This window comes from Eulemur rufifrons, chromosome 16 (genome assembly GCF_041146395.1).
Source record: "Eulemur rufifrons isolate Redbay chromosome 16, OSU_ERuf_1, whole genome shotgun sequence".
Taxonomy (NCBI): Eukaryota; Metazoa; Chordata; class Mammalia; order Primates; family Lemuridae; genus Eulemur; species Eulemur rufifrons.
In genome coordinates, this window is record NC_090998.1 from 31050916 (window position 1) to 31074415 (window position 23500).

The 23500-nt window shown below is 35.5% G+C and overlaps 1 protein-coding gene across 1 annotated transcript in view; it reads right to left on the bottom strand.

The window, feature by feature from the left end:
• Positions 1-23500, bottom strand: part of SLC2A13 (solute carrier family 2 member 13) — a 336502-nt gene that overhangs the window by 270406 nt on the left and 42596 nt on the right. Inside the window, exon 2 of the mRNA XM_069490901.1 lies at positions 3353-3512. Within this exon, the coding sequence (XP_069347002.1) occupies positions 3353-3512 (160 nt within the window). The remainder of the gene's footprint in view (positions 1-3352; positions 3513-23500) is intronic.

The window sequence follows — 23500 nt, forward strand, 5'->3', positions numbered from 1 at the left end:
TGGGGGTAATGAAAATGTTCTAAATTTGATGATGATGATGGTTGCACAGCCCTGTGAACACACCAAGAGCAATTTAATTGTACAGTTTAAATGGATGAATTGAATGGTATGTGAATTATATCTCAATAAAGCAGTTTTTTTAAAGAAATCAAATCTTTAACAGTATTTTCAAAATCCTATTTCCCTTTTCCTCATGAAGCCAGATGGTGTCCTTCCCAGTACAGAATGTACTGTGACACTGGAGTGCCAGGAAAATACCAATGTTCAATCTTCTACTGGCAATTTTTTCTTCCAGAAAAACTAATTTTCCAGTTGTTCAGCAGAAAACAATTTATTTCTCTGACATTCAAACAACAGTAGGACAGAAACTTTGACCCATCTGGCACAAAAGGGGAGATATAGTCTTTCAACTTCAAAACCTAAGAAATTTTTCTAACAATTTCATCTTCCATATGTCCTAGTCCAATCAATAATGTAAAATTATCAATAATTATGGCTTTTAGATGATAAACTCTTACCAGCAAAACCAGAAGGACGAAAGTGGTTAGATTTTGGGTAAGAAGACTCAGCTCTAATATGCCAAGTATTAGCTATGTGGTGTCAGGCAAATATTTAACTTTTCTGAGAGTTAGTTTTTTAATCTGCAAAATGGGAATAATACTAGCTCCACCAAACTCTCAAGATTTTTGTTAGGATCAAATGGTACTTGCTACCAGACTCTAAAATTCATCACCATAATGCAAGCTTATATAAATCTGGGACACTAAGGTATGTTGTGTAAAATTCGGTGTTAATAACTTGAAGTAGAGGGTCAGAAGCAATACAAGTCAAAAGGGAAATAAAAGGAAACATTCCAACTCTTAGAAGATAGGGGACATCTAACTTTAAGGTATATAAAACTAAGAGTATGACAAAGAAATTGTATATGAAATACTTAAAACCACCTTTTCCTTAGGATTTTTGAAACATACTGCCATAAAAGTAACAAATTATCTGTTGTAATTATGAATAAGTTGTAACTGCCGACAATTCCAGAGTCTAAGGTTAATGCTGAAACAGCACTTCAATCTTTATTTGCGGATAACCGCACTCTCTTAGTAGCCCAGGTTTAGAGAAGATAAACACACTGCTAAGGATACTAAATAACAGAAGACAATAACACAGAGAAAATTCACCTTTAAAAAAAAGGAAACATGTTTGCATGTATACATAATTAAATGCATATTCATGCAAACAATAAAGCAGGTTCAAAGTAACCTGGTTCTAAAGGCTCTGGTCTAAATACCAGCCCAAGTTAGTTTTCCCATACTTTTATTTTTTCAAACTTGGGCTCTCTGGTATTGCCGGAAAAACACACACAAACATGCTAACTGGCTTTACTGCAAATATATATCTCCAACGTCAGCTCAGATCCCAAGGTTACTTGGAAATCATTTGTTGTCTCTAGTCTTTTCCTTCTTATGCTTCCCACAGCAACTATGCACATTCATTTTTTTCTTATCTAGGCCTCTGCCCTACCACCTCCACGGCCCAACCTTGCCAATAAAGAAAACAGAGGCCACAGAATGATGATTTTCCTTCAATCTCCCTTACAACTTACCTACTGTATCACCCATCCTCTATTTGTTCATCAAAATGGTAAATGATGGATCTGCCACGTGCCATGTATTGGGCTTAAACACTTTACATATGTAATTACTTTAGATTCCACAAGAATCTTCTAAGTATTTTTAGTCCCACTTTAAAGTGAAGCTCAGAGGGGCTAAATGCCTTGTCTGAGGTTCACAGCTAATGAGGGATAGAAAACAGATCTGAATCCAGGTCTGTCTGCCTCTGAAAAGGGGTTTAAGGCCCATCCCAACACTCCCACTTTTACACAGGTACACCGCATTCATAAATTTATTTTCATTACTGTATGATCTTTCTTTCCTGACCAGTACTGAAAAGAGATATTTAAGTTACTATAATTAAGTGAAAAACATGGCTTGTGCACTCTACGTAATATAGATTTATATATATGTATATTAGTCACATTAATAAAATTTTTAACAAAATGTAAATAGATGATTTAGATCTTCTCAAAGACATGTGAAGATTAACTGACTTCCACTGAGTTTCCAAGAAAAATCAAAATGCCAGATTATGCTGATAACAGTTATCATCTTCCTCTTGCTGTTCATCTACCAAGCAGAAAAGAAAAATGAAATTTCCTGCTTCTTCAATTTTCCAGTAATTCCTCACTTTGGCAGAGACTGATTCCTTCGTAAGTGGAAAGGCAGCTTAGCAACATCTGCAGACAGAGCTACCACCTCTAACAACTGTCTTCTCTCTTTAATGGTCCTGACAAATGCAGGCACTTGCTGGCTTCAAAGAGTTTTCTCACATGACTTTTAATTAAAACTTCACCAGGTTAAGTCTTTAATGGCTCTTCCTAAACCGTTATTGTGCTTCCTACATAGAGGTTTAATTCCCCATGTTCACATCACATCAAACTCTTCTTCAATGGTTAAGGAGTAACTTCAACACTGTATGAGCCATGCAAGCAAGGACTGGAGTTCATCCTGTCAATATTCTATCTCTAGTACCTACACAGTAGATGCTGAATAAATATTTTTTCTAAAAAAACGGTGGCAAGCAAACAAGTTAGACAGTACTGTGTAACCTTTAGTGCCTGTTAATAAAATTTCCCTGAACAGTTACATGAACCTGTTGTTTTGAAAATTATGAAGATATCAAAATCCAGAGCCCATAATATCTTTAAGCTTTACCATAAGATTTCTTTTTATAACAGTCCACTTGAATGTATCTTAAAGCAGTTTTAAAACCATTTTTCTCATTTCTTCTGATTCAACAGAAGCCAAATAATGATCAAGAAGTAAATTGTATATTTTAAATTTACATGTATCTTTTCATAAAGCTAAATCTATATCTTTGAAGCCTGGTTTTCTTTCAGATCAGAATGTAGCTTCCTAAATCCAAAAAGGATGTTAGTTTTATCTGCAGTTCATAAACAGCTTGTCAATCACTGATAGAATTCAAGAACTCCATGCATATTTATCACTGCATTCATTTTCAAACAAATATTGCAAAAAGATTGCATACAGTGTGAGAAATGTCACCTAAATGCTAAAAAATCCTGCAAATATCAATTCTTCATGGTAGGTTCCCTGTCTATCATTAAAATAAATATCAGTTTCTTGTCCACTTCCAATTTTGCTGAATCCCACCCACTTATAAATTAGCTATAATGATTCAAAATACCCAATTATATTTTGCCTATGATTTCTCAATTTTTCTCCCATTCCCCCAAATGATTTCTTTGAAAAACTTAATGTAAGAACTATTTACAAACCTCCATCCATCCTTTTGGAGATAACTGAAGGCTCCATCAACAACACTTGCAAAGAACTGCCCTCCTGTGATGAACAGGGTATTAATGGTGACTAATCGGCCTCTTAAATTGGGTGGTGAGACCTCCGCGATGTACACGGGCACTGTCATAGAAGCAATGCCTACAAAGAAACAATGAGAAGCAAGCATGAGACACTTAAGATTTCTATTGTTGTTATAAATATTAATACTAGATTAAGATAGACACATACATCTATGGGCTTGGTTTTCTACTTTAAACAAAGGTTTATCACACATTTAAGGTTTTGTTCATAACTAATTGGGGGCTACTGCAGACAAGTAAAGAAATATGTGAGATTCCAATCTCTGAGTATTATATTTCATATTATAACTTGACAACCTACAAAAGGAAGTACCTCTAAGGACCTAACCTAATGTTAGAATGCATATTAGTATGCTTTATAATTTCTTAAGGACAAAAAAGATAAAAATACTCTCCAGATAGAATATGATTACTGAAATATTTTTAGTCTATATGGAAATCTAACCAGACGACAGTGAGAATAAAAATTATCACAGAATACATATTAACCACTCAAAGGCATCATTTACAGTAGATGCACCAAAACTTTTCATTGGTTTGCTAGTAAGAAATCCATGTATTAAGTCACCTTATTCGATTGGCTAGCTGTACATTTTCAGAATAAAATAACTGCATGGCTAAGCTACATTTGGTTATATTAGCTTTAAATTTTTTTCTATCTGAAATTAATGTAACATTCTCTATGGCAGTAGTTCTACTAACTTCTGGCAGAATCACTTATGTGACTTTTTTCTTTAAATAAAGTTGCCCTTGCTTCACCCACCCTAGACCTACTAAGTAGGAAACCACAGAGGTAGGGGACAGAACTTTTAAAAATCTTCCAGAGGTGATCTTGAGGCTTATCGCATATTTTAAAAACTAAAGTTCTATGGTAGAGAACTTTGAGACAATTCAAAATGATTTCATAAAGAAAATGTCACTTCCCTGTAATACTTCCAATTTCCAGGTATGTCTGATTATTTAACCTAAAACCAGTATCTAATCAACACTTGCCAAAACCTCAGTGAAAAAAAAAGATTGCCTTGGAAAATTTAATAATTTTACATTAATAACTATAGATACTATAAATCTATTATTTGATTAAGAACATCAAACAGTTGCACAGTAGATCCATACAGAATTTCTTTTAACAAATTGATCTTTATGATGGTAAAAAATGGTTTATGTTGAAGAAATCAGCACTAAGAAACCTGCTGCCGTGTTTCTGCACAAGGGCTGTTGAAGGTGCTATTTATCACATCCATACATCAGGAGACATTATCTACAGTCTCAGTAGCTGCAATAGTTATGCTTTCCTATAACTGATTTTTGTTTGTTGATGACCAACATAAATCAGAGCTTTCTTTCATTTTTCTCCTTATATAGACAGAGAGGCCCATCTCTACCCAGTGTTTTGGACTTCACGGTAGTTACTCTGGAAAGTCAACTCCCTCCTGATGCCATAGTAGTCTGCGATTATATCTTGCTCTATTTTTATTTGCCTTGTTCCATCTCTGAACAAATGGACAGATAGACAAGATTTAAGTAATACATATTTACTTCTGGAAAATTCACTATATTGTTGCATACAACTGGTAAGTAGTTATTAAATTTGCATATAAATCAAACCATTAAGTCTCAGAACTACACATAGTAATTTCCACCATCTCTGTTTGCTACTGTAGTGCCTGTCAACATATGGAGATGATGAAAATCATCTTAAGATTTTATGAGATTCACAGAATAGTAAGCATGTGTTAGTAGACACAGTATGAGTAATCTTTACAATTAAATCATCACCTAAGCAGCTGAAATTTCCCTCTGACTGCTAATCAATTTAATTGCACAGACCATCCTAAAATGCCCTTCATCCAACTCGGAAAGAAGAAACATTTCCTGCAAATGTTGACAAGTTAATTGTAGATTCCTTTTAGTTCTTTTACTATTAGAACATCTGAAACTTTCAAAAATCAAACTGTAATTTATTATTTGGATTTCTTTTTCTGCCTTGGTGTGGCTGTAAACAGGAATTCATTTGCTCTCTTTAGCCAGAGATCTTTATTCAGCCACCTCACCCACAGAATTGAGCATGGGAAATCAGGACTATGGTTTTAGGCAACACATGCTTGTCACAAAACCCATAGATTTTGACTTGATAGGGAATGCAGAGATGTCCTCAGGCCCTCATAAAGCTTGATTATTTAAAATAAATAGCAGAGTTTTGAAATGTAACAGGTAATAACAAAGGGAAAGAACTGAAGAAAGACAGTCACTGGATTTAGGGCTGGAAAGAATCCTAAAAGACCTTCTGTCCAATGAGCGCTCACACTGACTTATCACTGGTACCACTGCATAAAGTCTAGTAGGTATTTTACATGGACTGATTATCTAATTTAATCCTCAGAACATCCCTATAAAGGGCATGTAATTATCTCCATTTTGCAGAGAAGGACTTTACTCCAGGTCACATGATGAGTAAGTGGAAGAATCAGAACTTACACCAGACAGTGAGATTCAAAACCCAATTTTGAAGGCACAGACTATACTGACTGATCATCATAGATAAGGGTAGGCTCTAGAACTAGTGGGTTTCAATTCCAATCTTGCCACTTACCAGCTGGTTAAGTTTGGACAACTTACTTAACCTTTCTGGGTCTCCAGTTCCTCATCTAAAAAATGGGAAGAATAAAAGTAACTCCTTCATGGGGGTTAAGAGGATTCAATGAGGTAACAGAGTAAAGCACTTAAAATTGTGCCTACCATACATAGGGTAGTCAATATCCGCAATCATTATTGTTATTATCATCTTTAGTTAGGCATCTCATCTCTTTTGATTCAGTTCAAAATGTGGTAAGTGCTGGGATTATAAGGATGCATATAAATAAACAAAATAGGCTTCCTGCTATGAATAAAGCTACACACAAATCCCACTCACAAAAACATGCAATCAGATAAATAACATCTAAATCACATGGTAAGGGTCATAATAAAGCTATACACTGGGTTCTAATTTGTGATGCTGACAATGATTAGATGGTAGCAAACAGAGATTGCACAGACAATTCTGCACAGAATAACATGAGCTAAAAAATATAAAATGACATGCGGTTTTCTCAGGAGATACATAGAAAGTAAGAGACAGAATATGCATGGAGATGAGATGGGAGTGACAAAGAGCGTAGCCCAAGTCATGAAAGCAGCATCCATTAATCAGAGTATTTGCTGAATACTGGATCTGAGCTGAGCACTGTGCTAAGCACTTTGAAGGCAGAGACTATAAGAAAGAGATATGCGGCCGGGCGTGGTGGCTCATGCCTGTAATCCTAGCACTCTGGGAGGCCGAGGCAAGAGGATTGCTTGAGCCCAGGAGTTTGAGGTTGCTGTGAGCTAGGCTGACGCCACGGCACTTTAGCCCGGGCAACAGAGTGAGACTCTGTCTCAAAAAAAAAAAAAAAGAAACAGACATGCTGTCTGTCCTCATGGAGCTTGGGGTCTGCCGGCCAAGGGTGATGGGTCTCACAAAAAGGGAAGTGTGGGAGCCTGAGCTATAGCAAAGGGACTGGCTCAGCCTGAGTCAGAGGGGCCTTACATGAAGGAGTCCTATTTAGGCTGAGATCTGGTGAATGAGTAAGCAAGATCTAGGCTGGGAAAAGGAATGCATGGCAGGGTGGGAGTTGGGAGATACTCTAGACAATCAGACCAGCTTAGACAAGGGCCCTGAGGCAGGAAGAAATGCAACCTGCTGAGGAAGGTTATTTTTAGAGAGATGGGCAGGAACCAACCAGATCTTAGAGGCCAAATTAAGGACTTGGTACTCAGAAGCCTTTGAATAGAATAAAAGAGAAAAAGGCACATGTTCATGTTCACGTTCACGTTTTTAAAGAATCACTCTGGTTGGAGTATAGAAAATTGATTGCATGGGAACACCAAGTACAGTGGCAGCAATAGATCTGAGCAAAATGGAGAGATTCAAGAATTATGTATTCAGTATCTAGGCTAAGGAGAATTTGAACAGGATGCAAGGGGTGAGGAGAGGATGATGTTCAGATGTCTAGAATAAGCAACTAGGAGCATGATGGGCACTTTGTACGAAGATATGGAATACTGGAGGGAAAAGCAAGTTTGAATGGAAGATAATAAGGTCAAGTTATGGATTGAGTCAGAGGTGCTTTGTGAAATATACAAGAAGAGAATAAGCAGAGGCTTCCTAAGTGTGCTGGGAATATAGATTGTTTACATGTGTGTGTTCCCACTCTCCCTCTTTCCCCCTACCCAATAAAGTCTTTGCCAGAACAACTAACCTCTTTCCTCCCTCATCCTCAAGGAGAATTTGGTCTTTGGCAGCCTAGTTCTTGAGCTCTTATCAAGCTAGGCCAAAAAGGGTGGGGAAAAGAGAAACATGGGCAAATTCTCTGGTTTGAGGGGAGAAGCTCAAATGACAAAAAGAGTGGAAAGGGTTGTGAGTGAAAGGCTTAGGGTGAGTCTGGAGAAAATGGGAGCCTGTAACAAAGGGATTCGGCCCTAACTGGGGAGGTGGAGGTTACAGAGATCTTAGGAAACAGTTCTGAGTTATAACCTACATGCTAGTATATGCTTCAAGAGACACAAGTTAAGAGTAGCACTGCTTTCCAACTACTTTTAGTCACTGGACTCTATTTCTTTAAATATGGCTTTGAACTAAGACTGAGCCTGGTAGGGCTTGGGAGTTAGTTACACAAACATCTGGAGCTCAAAGGTGGCTCTATGTGAATGATGCACATTAACTTGCAACTATGGGAATGGATAAGACCAGTCAGAAATGGAATACTGGAAGAATGCCTAGAACAGAATCCTGAAAAAATCCAATATTTAAGGGACTGAGGGGGAAACTGAGAAGGTAGATGACCAACAAACATCTACCTTACCTTTGCATACCATGTTATTTCTAAAGTCTTTCTATGTTATCATTTTATCTTATCATGTAAAATCATTCCATCAATAGATAGGCAGGACAGATATAATTTATTACCCCCTATGAAAGGGTAAAGAAACCCAGCCCCAGGGACAAATACAAAGAAATTTTCAGAAAGACACACAGCAAGTTAATGCCAAAGTGGGTCTCACAGATTCGGGTCCTCTAACCTTAGCACTGTGCCATTTAAGGAACGAGTGCCATGCCTCTGTTTGGAACACGATCCTTCGGAAATGTCTCAGAAACATTTTATTTTTGGCTCTATTACTTTAGTTAGTACATATAAACTTTTAGGAGCAGAAGAATCTTCTCTTTCCTGCCCCTACTGCCTGCCATGTGACTTACTACCACCAGGTGTCATGTTAAAGAGCTTGGACCAATCAGTAAGAAAAATGAGAACCGAATATAGTTAATTGCATAATTTTTGAGCTAGACAAGTTTAAGCCCATAAAACTGCTTTATGAAACTGGAAAAGTAGTAGGATCCACGCTCACATCTGCCCAATTATGCATTTGTTAAGACCAGGCCCTGTTAACTCACCTTGCTATTAATAAAAGCAACCTATAGAAACCATAATTTATAGATTTCTAAATGGGAAGCCCACTTTTGAAAGGCTATGTCACCCCAAAATCTCCTTTCCACTTTGGCGAAACAAATGGAATTTTGTCCCTAGACAAAGCTCACTGTTCTAATGACAAACAGTTAAGTAAAACTGCTTAATTCTAGGGTCTGTTTTAAATCACTATTATGTGCTTGTAAAACTCAACCCTAGATTTAAATACACCACAGGAACATTCAAATAAATGAGCAAGAACTCCCCATTATTTACCTAAAATCTGTTGTAAAGACAGACAACATATCGAGGCTACCATTTTTGCTCTGGCATTATAACCCAAAGATGTTGATATGAGATTCTCAAAATTAAAGAGTGGATGTAATGAATGATATTTAAAGTTTAAGAGAGTTCCATGAAGAGCTTCTGATTTCTCCCCTATTCCAACCACTAACCAAATACAATGTCTGATAAAGAAAAAACAAATTCCTAACAGTCCATACCAGACTCATGAATTGAAATTAACTTAAGGAATGTAGCAGTACAAGTTCCTGTTAACAGCTTATTAAATGTAATCACAAAGATCCATGTTGGTGCTATTTCCTAATATTGTAAAGAAGTTCAATTTCTTAGAAAATTTTTCATGGAATTATAAGACCTACATCAATGAAAACTATTATCATGCTTGGCTTGAGGAGCTTCACCAGAAAACTACACCTCAGGCACCACCATGCTGCCAAGCTGATTCACCACCTAAATAGCACAAAACGCTCTTGACTGCAGAAGCTGGCTTTCAAAAACTGCTGGAAGCCCTTTTAAAGGCTTGAGTCAGAAGTATAAATAATTTCATATCCAAATAGCATTAGAAAATCCTGTTGCGATGGGTAAATACCCATGAATCACAGCTGTCTCTCAGCATGATAAGCCAGGCAGCAACTAATTAGCTTCTTAGAAGCATATGAAGCTACCTTTTAATAAGAATGCTTCTTGAACAAGAAAGATGATGATGTCCTAATTTCATTTTGTAAATTAGTGCTTTTTATCATCTGTAAAGAAAGAATTTTAATAAAAAGAAATAGAATCTGTCAAAGGAAACAGTATCCCTCGCTGGAGTTGTTTCGGTTTGGCTGTCTTACCCAGAGCTGGTATGTTTGCACTCTTCTAAATCGTCAAGTATCTACATTTACCAGGTTGTTAACAACTTAGAATTCAGCTTCTACTTTTTTCTAGTAAGGCTTAATACATTCAGAAAAGATAGCTGGGCAACTTCAACGTGCACTAAGCCCCAAATGCAACCCAAAATGCCTGTAACAGAAGTCAGGTTATGAGAAAGATTCTCTCTCTGGGGATAAACTAGCTAAGTTAATGGTCTACAGGCTTAAAGAACTCTGAATAAAGTATTACAACCATGTCATCAGGCTTTCTACTCCATACAGCCCCTCACAGCCTAAAATAACCTCTCCCTTTAGAATACTTGGGAATGTTCTTTCAATCTGCCCATATCCTTCCCCCCCGCCCCGCCCCCACTGGTAACATCTCAGTAGAGTCTGTATCACATTCGTTTTTCAAAGCAATACAAGTTTGCTAATGCAATGAAATGTCACATTATCTTCTGTACTATAACTTGCCTAAGTAGCAAGCCCTAAGTATCAAGCCTAGACCTGGGCATGGAGTAAGCACTTAAAAGTTACTGATTAGTACTATGGGAGGCATATACAAAACCTTATTCTTTTAAGCTAGTGTGGGTTTTAAAATAAAAATGATATTCATTAAGGAAAATCTGGAAACTACAGGTAAGCAGGTGAATAAAAACCACCTCTAATCACCCACAGTTTTTTTTTTTTTAAATAAACTTTAATTTTAGAATAGTTTCAGGAAAGCAAAAACAGTAGAGACAGTACAGAGAATTCCCATAAAACCCACCCCCACTTTTCCCTAGACAATCACTGTTTAAATTTGGTTATAACTGTCAGTATTTTTCCACAAGTCTGTAGCTTTCACTCATACTGCAAATACTTTTCTTTAAAATATTTCTTTTCTTTTCAGTGGGAAGGCTGTTAAAAATAAATACATAAATTAAAAACTTTATATATTTTTTCCAAAAGGGGATCTCACACTTCTTACATAAGCTAAGTAAGTACCATAAATACAGGAAGCCAACTCAATGTACAATATGAGGTAGTAAGCTGCTTGCATCACAACTAAGGTAACGCTACAGGCCAAAAAAAAAAAAATCCAAACAGAACACATCCCTACAGAGCCACATACAAAAAATCCAGGTTTGGCACCTTTACAGTACAAAATCATTTGAAACAATAGTATAATGTTCCAATATTCAGATACAAATAATTTATGTAACCATTCCCTTCTTGTTCCACATTTAAGTCTTACATACATATTAGAATGGGAAGGCTGTAACTTTCAGATATAGGAAAGTTCTGTTTTGGGGGAAGAATATTCATAAACTAAATCAAACTTTTAGTTTAGTCTCAAAGAATAAGAGTGTCATAAAAAGAAGTGTTCCTGGAACACAAAGATGAAAAGCCAGGAAAAAAAAAAACACAGAAGAAAGAATTTCTTGATGGAAAGAAATGGCAAATAAAGACATTAATAGATATTCAAAAAATTTCCTAAAATAGAGTTTAAGAGGTTATAAATATAAACGAAAGATAACTGTATGAATTACTACAAAAGCAGAAGCAGTATGCATTTACACCTGACAAATGGAACGCACAAAGGTTAATAAGAAATCAATATGTGTTCCCCAAGGCAGTGAATTTAGCAAGCAGGAACATTAGTGGTGCTTTGTTATATTTAACTCTATGTGACATCTAGAGGCAAATGTTCTAAGAACAACAAACAATTTGGACCTAAATAGGAGTTAAAAGGCTGTGAATTACCTGACTACAGATTTTAAGTGAATAGATGTCAATGAAATGTACAAGGAATGTGTACAGAATAAAATGAAGATAGGACTAGAATTTAGCTGTAGAAATATTCATGGAATAAATATAAAGGGTTGAGGAATAAAACAGAAGGAACTGTTAAAGGAAATACTAGAGGCCAAAATAATAAATGAGCACAACCTCCCCGCCCCCCCCACCACCACCCCGCTTTTTTTTGAGGCAGAGTCTCAAACTGTTGCCCAGGCTAGAGTGCCGTAGTGTCAGCCTTGCTCACAGCAACCTCAAACTCCTGGGCTCCAGCAATCCTCCTGCCTCAGCCTCCCAAGTATCTGGGACTACAGACACACACTACCACACCTGGCTAATTTTTTCTATTTTTAGTAGCGACTGGGTCTTGTTCTTGTTCTTGTTCTGGCTGGTCTCAAACCCCTAAGCACAAGTGATCCTCCCCCCTTGGCCTCCCAGAGTGCTACAATTATAGGCGTGAGCCACTGCGCCCAGTCCCAAAGGTTTTTTAAAGCTGTTCTTCAATATAAGATCTGGCCTTGCCTAAAAAGCAGGAACAGAGAGCCATGAGGAAGGAATCAGCTTAAATAAAAAGACAATAAATGGAAATTAAACAGGGAAATGGGTAGGGTAAGGAAGGATTACAAGAACAGTAAAAATGTAATAGCAGAATACATAAATAATAACAGAAGTAAATACCACGTTGGAGGCAGTGAAGAACAGAAATGAAGCTGTGTGAAATCTGAATCAAGAAGTATGGAACATCAATTTGAGATGCTCTCCACAAATAGAAAGCAAAGAAAATTACAATGATAAAAGATATTGCTGAAAAAGAAACCATTCTAAGAGAAATAAATGTGCTTGGGGGTAGGTGCTAAAAGTTGGAAACATCCTGGGAAATTTTCTGAGTTGCAAGACTAACAAAAATTGATTTTAAGAAATTTTTATGGATAGGGTAGACAGAAAAAAATAACTTACCCACAAAACAATAAAAAGCAGAAAATACAAAATGCCACAGAGCAACACCTACAGACATTTGAGGGGAAAATGTTGTGACCCAAATATTTCATACCTTGACAAGTTGTCTTTCAGGTACGAGGACATAAAAGCCATTTTCAGATAGGAAAAATCTCACAAGATAGAATATACTGTTTTTGAAACAACCTCTAGACCAATCCCAACACTGACAATGATTTAAGTATGGGGAGTTTCAGTATAAAGGCTCAGAGGATCTGCCTCTCACTTCAGACTACAGAAATCCAGCTGAGTAAGCAGACCCCTGAATACCCACTCAACCATTCTTCCTGCGGTTCCTCTTTTTCACTAGTTCCCAGTAACACATTTCTTGAGCTGCATCAATAGAGTTTCTTGACTTGTCTGATAACCACTTCAAAGCATTAACTGGTCTTTTTCTGTCCCAACATTTGGTAGCAATGGCTAAACATTGTTATGAAATTTAGGAAACCGTGTGGGAACACTATGCCTGAATAATTATTAAATGAAAATTTCTGCTTATTGTTTTAGTGTTCAAAGAGGCAAAGACTCGTAGAGTAACATAATGTCCATCTTAATTATCAAAGATCTCTAATAATGACTTCCTGTGTCTCTCAGACTGAATAACCCTAGCCTTTGAGGGTTTTTTGTAAGTGGTAAAAATCATAAAAGTCACCCACCAACAGATATTATCTTTCTCAACCTCTGCTAATATTATCTTTCCATCTAGGGCATATGAATGTCCCCATGCTTACACTTAAAAATTAATTTATGTAGTAAAATCTTAACCAAGGAAGAATGCAGAGGAAAAAGGCAAGTTTTTAAGATCTGCAAATAACTGACACATCACTTACTTTCCCAGAATCTGTACTCATAATCCATGGGAATCTAACTATAGTAAATTTTAAAATGTTTGAGAAGGAACACGGCCAAGTTAGCTTACTGTATCTCTTATTACTATAAGATAGAGACTTATTTTCTACACGTACACTTTTTGCACTTGATCTTCCAAGATACTTTTGAAATAGAAAACAGACAAGTTTGTTAAAGAACAATGAGAAGAATTAGAAACAGCCATGCTAAACTGAAATGAAAAGTCTGCTTTTAGGAGTTCTAGTTCTATCATATATTACCTGGCTTTCATAAAGGTAGATCGCACTAATCCTAACAAGGAATGGTGTGGAAAAGAGAGCGAAGATCGTTAAGTTTTCCTTACCATGCAGCCAAAATTATTTTAATAGACATAACCGATTTCCTATTTTGTTCTTCAGTGCACCAGACATGTACACATAACTCCAAAATTGCTTAGCTGATTCTCTGAAATGGTAGGGGCTAATCATGGTGAAACATTTTACAACATTTGAATACACTGTTTTTCCCTGTAATGGACATATATGAAGGGTGATAAGCAAGATGCCTTAACTAAGGCTCAATAACATTCTTAGAAACAGACTCCATGTGATATGGCAAATACTTGATGAATAAGCCAGATGACTGTGCAAAGGGCAGTATCATCTCTCTTAAGCCGGCTTTAGAATGAGCTGATTAAAATGAACCCACGGCTTATAAACATCTTTTCACTCTACTTGTGGATCTAGTGGCAGCTCTGACTCAGTCAACAGAGCCTAACTTTGGCACAAATTAGCTGGCATCAACACTGGCATTATCACTTATTTCTGCTCCAGCAGCTTTGAGACACTGACACAGCCAGAATAGAAGTAGTGATTTCCTATGACAAATGATGAGCTGAAGTGACTTTTAGCACTGCTGCTTGCTGCTCATACTTTAATGACTTAGTTGTAAAAATACCTAGCTCATTGTCTTATCCTTTTTGATTGGACTTTATGAAAGCTCCATCTAAAAGTATGCTAGCAGCATATTTCAGTAGCTTTTATTTATAGGAAGTCAATACCCTATTCAAGAGGACACAGAGTAAGCAGAAATTGGATGACAGGTGAGACACAGAGACAGCAAGCCCTCTGGAACCTCTAACGGAGTGGCTTCAAGTTGGGGTTCCCACGATCCCTCTTTGGGTTTAATTTGCTAGAGTGGCTCACAGAACTCAGGGAAACACATTGATCGGTTTACTATAAAGGATGTTACAAAGGATACAGATGAAGAGATGCATGGGGCGAGGTATTCAGAAGGGGTGTGGAGCTTCCATGGCCTCCCCACGTGTGCTGCCCTCCAGGAACCTCCATGTGTTCAGGTATCTGGAAGTTCTCCAAACCCTGTCCCCTAGGGCCTTTTAAGGAGACTTCTTTGAAGCACGGACAATCGTGTGCAAATGTGACTGCACAAAAAAGGTACGACCTAACACTAACAGACTAAGAAAACCCAACAAGGTCTCTCTGTTCAGATTCTTCTTGGGCTCTCTGTGTAGCATTTCTTCCTTCAAGATATGGGGCAGGACCCTCTCTGGAATGAGGGTTATGACCCACAATGGAAGATTAGAGTCCTGCCTCAAGCAGGTGAAAGGACAGCAGGAGAAGCTCAGAAAGAGAGATTCTGTTTCCTGAGGCCTGCTTCTGAGGCCGAAAGTGTCCCAACAATTTAACAAAAAACTGTATGTAACAAGGGCTATAGAAGTTATAAGCCAGGAACCACGGATGAAAATATGTATATGTATGTATGTGTGTGTATATATCTCTTTCATATATATGATTTATATAAAAAAATCATATTACAGACATACAGACAGATGTGGAAGGATGATTACTAGATGACAGGTAAACAATAGATGGCAGATATGCAGCTAAAGATCATTTATATTCTTCATTTTCAACAGGCTAACTTCAACCTGCTGAAAACTATTTAAATGGGTAACCTTAAATGTAAAACCTTTAAAAAAAACTCCTTTTCTTTCATTTGTCTTGGCAAGTTGAAAAGGATTCCCAAAATCCTAAGAGGTTTTCTTTCTTTAGGTATGTCCCAACTTTAAGCTTGTGTTTATCTTCATATTTATGGGAAGGAATCAGAAATCAGAGAAGAAAGGGAAATTTCCATTTATATCTGGGATTTTTTTTTTAATTGAAAGCAAGAAATAACCACTTTATTTTGGCCATCCCCAATCTTCTAATTACTGTTAAAATTTCTCTATTAAGTCACAGTCGACTTCTCAACAGTAACAATGGAACCCAGAAGACAGTAAAATGGTATCTTCATTGTCCAATCAACCTAGGTTTCTAGTGCAACAGAAAAAAAACAAACAAACTTCTATCAGGAACAAGAACATTTATCCCTATAAACAGAAATTCTAAAGTGTATTTTGGATGGGTAGAGATCCCAGATGGGCAGTGCCAGAATAAAGATGCAGAAAGAAATGAATAGTATAAAGCATTATAAAAGCTATCCATGTAACAAAAACATTTGTACCCCTTAATATTTTGAAACTTAAAAAAGAAATGAATAGTATAGAAAGTGGTAAATATGTAGGAAAATCTTTTTAAAAAATCATTAACAATATTCTTGTGGTGTATAATACAAACTGAAGAAAACAATCAAACTACATGACAACAATAGAACTAAGGTTGGAAGAAAGTTAATGTGCTTTAAGTTGCTTATATTATTCAGAAGGAGGATAAACATATCATATAATTTCAGGTTTTATTACATGAAATATGCATGAGTAAAATGTGGTAACTACTCAAAGATATATGCAAAACAATGTAACTTCCAAACTAGTTGAGAGAAAGTTGTATGAGAAACAAATATATATAATACATATATACACACACACACACACACGTACATATGGAGCAATTCAAAAAGACAAAAAGGCGAGAAAAAGTAGTATAAATAAGTTGGGAGAGAAAAGGCAACATAAAATGGCAGATATGTACAAATGGACCGAATGGACCAAATAAAAAGAATAATAATCAGCCTGGATTTAAAATTTACACTTTGCTTTTGTTCAGGAAACACAAGTTAAAAGGACAGGAAGACGATTAAAAGCAAAAGGATAAAATATATAAACAGGGAAATGTCTAAACAAAAGCAAGCTAAGACAGCCATATTAATCCAGACAACATAAACATCAAAGCACAAACATTACTAATAAGACCAAAAAGGTCATTTGATAAGAATAAAGAGTTCAATTCACCAGGAAGGTGTAATATTAATAGTTAAATTTCATATGACTTTATAACATAATTTCAAAATCTACAGAGCAAAAGTTCACAGGAATAGAAGAAACAGATAAAATCCACAAGCACAATGGGAGACAGTAACATATCTAAATCAGTAATTGATAGATTTAAGAAACAAAAGTTAAATAAAAAATGTAGACATGAACAATACAATTAAAGTGGACCTGCATCTACTTTATGAACTCTATATCCAACAAGTAAAATATATACATTATTTTAAAGCACAAAAAGAGTACATATAAATACCAGTCTACCTACTGGTCCATAAAAGTCCTCAACATATATCAAAAGGCTAAAATGGTATGGATCATGATTTCTAACCTCAAAACAATTATACAGGAATTTTTTTTCAAAAAATGGTAACTAAAACAAACCAACCATATGTTTGAGAATTTATATAATTCATGAATCAAAAAAGGTAAATTAAAATTGAAAATTTTAATTTTTTTAAATAAAAATGAATAAGATATGTTAATAATTGTGGGATTCAACAAAATTCTTTTTTTTTTTTGAGACAGAGTCTCACTCTGTTGCCCAGGCTAGAGTGAGTGCCGTGGCGTCAGCCTAGCTCACAGCAACCTCAAACTCCTGAGCTCAAGCGATCCTCCTGTCTCAGCCTCCCGAGTAGCTGGGACTACAGGCATGCACCACCATGCCCGGCTAATTTTTTTTCTATATATATTTTTAGCTGTCCATATAATTTCTTTCTATTTTTAGTAGAGATGGGGTCTCACTCTTGCTCAGGCTGGTCTCGAACTCCTGAGCTCAAACGATCCGCCCACCTCGGCCTCCCAGAATGCTAGGATTACAGGCGTGAGCCACCACGCCTGGCCAAAAGTCTTTAAATAGGAAATTTTGGTCTTAATTTTTATATTAGTTAATACGAGGCACTGAAAATAAGCAGCTATGTCTACTGGAAGAATTTAGGAAAAGAAGAGAATTACTTTAAAAAGTGGAAGGAAATAAATACTTAAAAGAAGATATTAATGAAATAGAAGACAAGCATACAAGAGAGGACAGAAAAGCCAAAAGGTGGTTCTTTAAAAATACTATTAAAGTTCACAAGTATATGAAAAGCCTAAATAACTAATATCAAGAATGAAAAAATGAGATCATAACTGCAAAAATTGGAGACACGAAAAAGATAATAAGAGGGCCACCATGGACAACTCTATTCCTATGAATTTAAAAACCTAGATGAAATGGACATATTCCTTAAAAAAAATTAATCAGGAAGAAACAGAAAACTTAAATAGTCCTGTAACCATTAATGAAATTGGATTAATGGTCAAACAATATTCTCATATGGCTTCCAATCTAGATGACTTTTTTTAATTAGTTCCACCAATCATTCAAGGAATGATTCATCTATTCTCATACAAACTATTCTACAATATTAGAAAAGGGCAGTATTTCCCAGCTCATTTTATGGGCTAGAATAGCCTCTGTGTACCCTGCTGGGAGACAATTCTCCACGGGTCTCTTGTACTTTTGCATGTCTTCAAAAGTAGGCACTGACTGACCTTTATTCCATACTATATTCTCAAGGATGTTAGTGTAGCCAAACAGCCTTGTAAGATAGGGATGGTGTCTCCCTCCAGAACAGAGAGTAGTTTTGAATGTAGCCCTGAAGATAAAGATAGTATCTCCCTCCTAAGTAAAATGCAGGCATGCTTCCTGCCCATTAAAAAGTTTTTTTAATAACAAAATCCACTGTGTATGCAAATGTTATTTGTGTGAGAACTGGGTCTCAGGGAACAGGTGCAAAATACTCATTCTCTGATATTGCTATTGCTGTGCACAATAAACTGGCCATCTCTGACCCTACAATCTTGTGTCTTCTATCAGAATCCATGAAACTATGGCAGATTAATTTGTTAGCTTATATGCAGGGTAAAATCTCAGACCCTTCATTGTTCTCAACATGTCCAAACCTAAACAGACCAGTACAGCACAAGTTTTATACCAGTAATGAGCAGCTGAAGAAAATCCTACAGCCAACCCAATCTAGCAATCCACCGCTATATAGAAACACATCATGATATCCCAGTATACAAGATTAGACTCCAAATACAATATCAATTAATGTATATACTAAGAGATTTAAAAAATCATGTTTTTATAAATATAGAAAATGTTAGCTAAAATTCAACATCCATTCATGATTTTAAAAAAAAAACCTAAAAATAAATGAGAACATTTGTAGAAGATATATATATTTTAAAAAATCCAAAACAAACATCACACTTAACAAGGAAATGATTAAAGCATTTCAAATGACACTGGGAACAACTCTCAAGGGTGCCTGCTATTCCCACGTCTATTCAACACTAGAAGTTCTAACCAGTGCACTAAGACAAGAAAATATGCATAAGATCTGGAAGGAAAAATATAACTGTCATTTTTCCCAGATGAGATAATTGTATATTTTAAACCTCCCAAAATACTATAAATATATAGAAATTGAATGAGTTTGGCAATGTCACTCAATTTTTTAAAAAGAGCACACAAAACCCTATTATATATCTACATACCAGCAACAACTTGAAAATAAAATTTTAAAATATACCACCAATAATACCATAAAAGTATAAAATACCAACATCAACTATGAAAATGAAAATTATTTTTTATTTTTATAACATTAAAGAATATCTAAATATTGATAAATATACTACTCTGTCTGTGGCTTAGAAAAGCCAATACTATAAGACATTAGTACAGTCAGCCCTCTGCAGGTTCTGCATCTGTGGATTCAACCAATCACAGATCAAAAATATTTGAAAAAAAATGCAATAAAAAAAGAATAGTAAGTTTTAGAAATGTGGTATAACTATTTACATTGTATTAGATACTATAAGTAATCTAGAGATGATTTAAAGCATATTGGAGGATACGCATAGGGTATATGTAAATACTAAACCATTTTATGTAAAGACTTGAGTATCCATGGATTTTAGTATCCACGGGAGTGGGGTCCTGAAACCAATCTCCCACAGATACCAAGGGATGACTGTAATTTCCATTAATACCTTGATTTAATACAATTCACATCAAAACCCCAATGAGACTGTAGGGTTTTTTTAACTTGACAATCTGAAAAAAAAAAAAAAATGGAAATTTACAAGTTGACACTTTGATGGAAGGACAAGGGACCAGGGATAGTCACTACTCTTAAGAAAAAATAAAGGAGGAGGATTTATCTTCCCCTATATCAAGGCTTATTATAATGCTATTATAATTAACACAGTATAGACAGAGAAAGAAAGACCCTTAGAACATAATAGAAAGCCCAGAATATATCAGCACTTGATATACAGCATAAGAGGTGTTGTAGATCAAGGGGAAAGGATGGACCTTTTAATAATTAGTGCTGAGACAACTGGGTATCCATATCTAAAAAAAGAAATATTGAACCCCTACCTCTTATTATATATAAAAATCAATTGCAGGTAGGCTGAAGAAATACATACCAAAAGCAAATCTATAAAGATTTTAGAAGATAAGTGGTCTTGAGAGGCCACAGTTTTGTGATAAGAAAATCTGCAAATCTTCTATTTAATCTACCCCAGCTGATGATAGAGGCTAGCACCCTGAGCAGAAATCAAGATTACTATTCATGAAAAAACGCAAATTCTTGTTTTCTTACTTTCATAGCTTCAGAAAGAAAAGGCAAAAGATCCATCACTGTGAACATGGAGACTGATGTAAAGGAGAAATGCTAACTATTTGTTGGTAATGTAAAACAGGAAAAAGGCATATCTGATTTTATATATTTGAAGATTTTCAGAAACAAATGAGAAAAAGACATTTGTAACTAAAGTTACAAAGTCAACCCTCTGAAATATCTTAGGAGTACTTTCAGAATAGAAACCAATGGCAAAACTAAACTTTATTGCATAGTATAATCTTTCTTATTCCTATAAAAAAAATTATACTGGGTTTCCATGTTTAAAAAAAAAAAGTACTAAGCTGTTAGAAAAAAAAGCAAAACTTAAAGAGTTTGTTACAACACTCAAATTCAACTTCAGTAGGAAAAAATTTTCCTGAAATCTTTGAGGGTAACACTAATTATGATCTAAATTTAGAGAAAATGCTTCCTTTCAAAGTTTGAATTATTTATCCTGCTTTTTCTACCTTTATGAGAACTTGGTGATGCAAGGGTAAGAAGTTATCATATTTCACATTTTAAAAATTTACCAAAAAAGTTAATAGCAAGCCAGTCACTTGCATATATAAATACCATTTTTCCAGTGTCTATTTTACAAGTTCCTTTATATAAATATCTCTTCATTCATCCCTCAATCAAGGCTTTTGGGGGGGGTGCGGTGGACAGGGTCTCCCTTTGTCACCCATGCTAGAGTGCAGTGGTGCTAACATAGCTCACTACAACCTTGATTTCCCGCACTCAAGCCATCCTCCCGTCTCAGCCTCCCCAGTAGGAGCTGGGACTACAGGCGTGCACCACAACATCCAGCTAATTTTTTAATTTTTTGTAGAGGTCGGGTATCACTATATTGCCAGGGCTGGTCTTGAACTCCTGGCCTCAAGAGATCCTCCTGCCTCTGCTCCCAAAGTGCTAGGATTACAGGCATGAGCTACTGTGCCTAGCCATCAATCAACTTTTTACTTTATCCCAAGAAATGGGACAAATCCATACATTTCAATAACTAAAAATCTCCCAGTGAAGTTTTACAGATTATTGATTAATTCACAATTTGTGACATTTCAGTTTGAAAGCCAAAGGACAGAAAAACCAGTTCCAGTACTACTTTCTGGAACTTTCACAAACAACTTGCCCCAATATTTACTTGAAATCAAAATGTTTTCCCTTTGATAGACAGGAGAACAAGGAGACATTCCTGCCAACAATTCACTGAAGCATAATGTCTACATCTAAATTAGTAAAAAACTGAAAAAAAGCAGCTGCTCTGTCTCTCTTCAGAATCACACAGCAGCTGTGAAAAGGCTTTTATTCTTTCACTTCCAAGTCAGTACATCAAAATCCTTGCCCAGGAGAGTGCCAGCAACTTCCACACTAATTGCAAAATCGCCATAGCAATGAAATGACAATAGCCACACACCGTTCGTTTGGACAACCAAGCCAGGTTGGTTTGGTTTATAACTGGAAGAATGACTCCAATAAGAAAGTCATAGAAGGTAGACTAATTAAGGTATGTAAGTCCAAAAATGTTACAGGTGCAACTTCATTTTATGTTTTATTCAGTGGACACCAGGAAAATAATGACAATAATTTCATTAACTATTTTTTACTTCTGTTTTACCAAACCACCAGTTTTTACATGACATATATCAAATATTATTTTTCTCCAGTGGACTTTATATGAGAAGTCTTCAGTATCAATTATAAATATATACTTCAAATATAATCATCTTTGATTTTTATAAGGCATCTTTTAATTATATAATGTTATATAATTTGTAATTATATTAACATATAATTTTAATGAAGTATATAGTATACTTTAAATATACTTATATAACTTAAAGTATATTTTAGTTCATGACCAGCCTGAGCAGGAGCGAGACTCCCTATCTACTAAAAACAGAAAAAAAAAACCTATTAGCTAAGTGCACACCTGTGGTCCCAGCTACTGGGAGGCTGAGGCAGGAGGATCACTTAAGCCCAAGAGTTTGAGGTTGCAGTGAGCTATGATGACACCACTGCACTCTAGCTGTGGTGACAGACCAAGACTCTGTCTCAAAAAATAAATACGTATACTTTAAATATGCTTTATATTTAAAGTATATTATCATTTATAAGTATATTTAGAGTATAATAAGTTATGTATCATAACATAATTACACTCATTTGTCACAACTGAGTGGTCTTAAATTTTTAACATATGTTTCAAAAATAATGTTATTTTGATGTATTTCAACCAAAATAAAAATACTTAATGTGGAGTAATTATTTGTTGATAAAAGGAAAGACTAAAAATGACAATTATTCCTGAAAAAGACCAATGAACTCCCACAGTGCAAGGAATTTCTTTTCATGATCAAGGGAACCTCATTCCAAGTAAATGTCCCACAGTTTTCTGCCTTGTTAAAATTACCAAAATTGGAATCCATCTCAAGCCAGCTACATCACATAGTAATATCTCAGAATCTCAGTAGATTAACTTTCTACTGTAACAAACAGAGCAAAATATTCCATCAAAATTATTACTATTCCATCAAGGATGCTGTTCAAAGCTGTCATAAAATACCAAGTGTTAGTGGCAGCACAAAAATCATGGTGAATCATTAATTTATAACCAGAAATCCTTCAAAAACCTACACATTGGTGGTTACTTAAATCAAAATTTATGAAAAGTCAATATAAAAATTAACTACTTCAAAGAAAAATTTTTCTTAAAACTTAATACTGATTAAAATGAACACTTTAAAAACTAAACACTGATGTCTTAAAAGTAAATGACATAGAAAGACAATCCCAGTTTTTGATTTTTAATATAATTCATTCAGCAAATACTGTATATATAC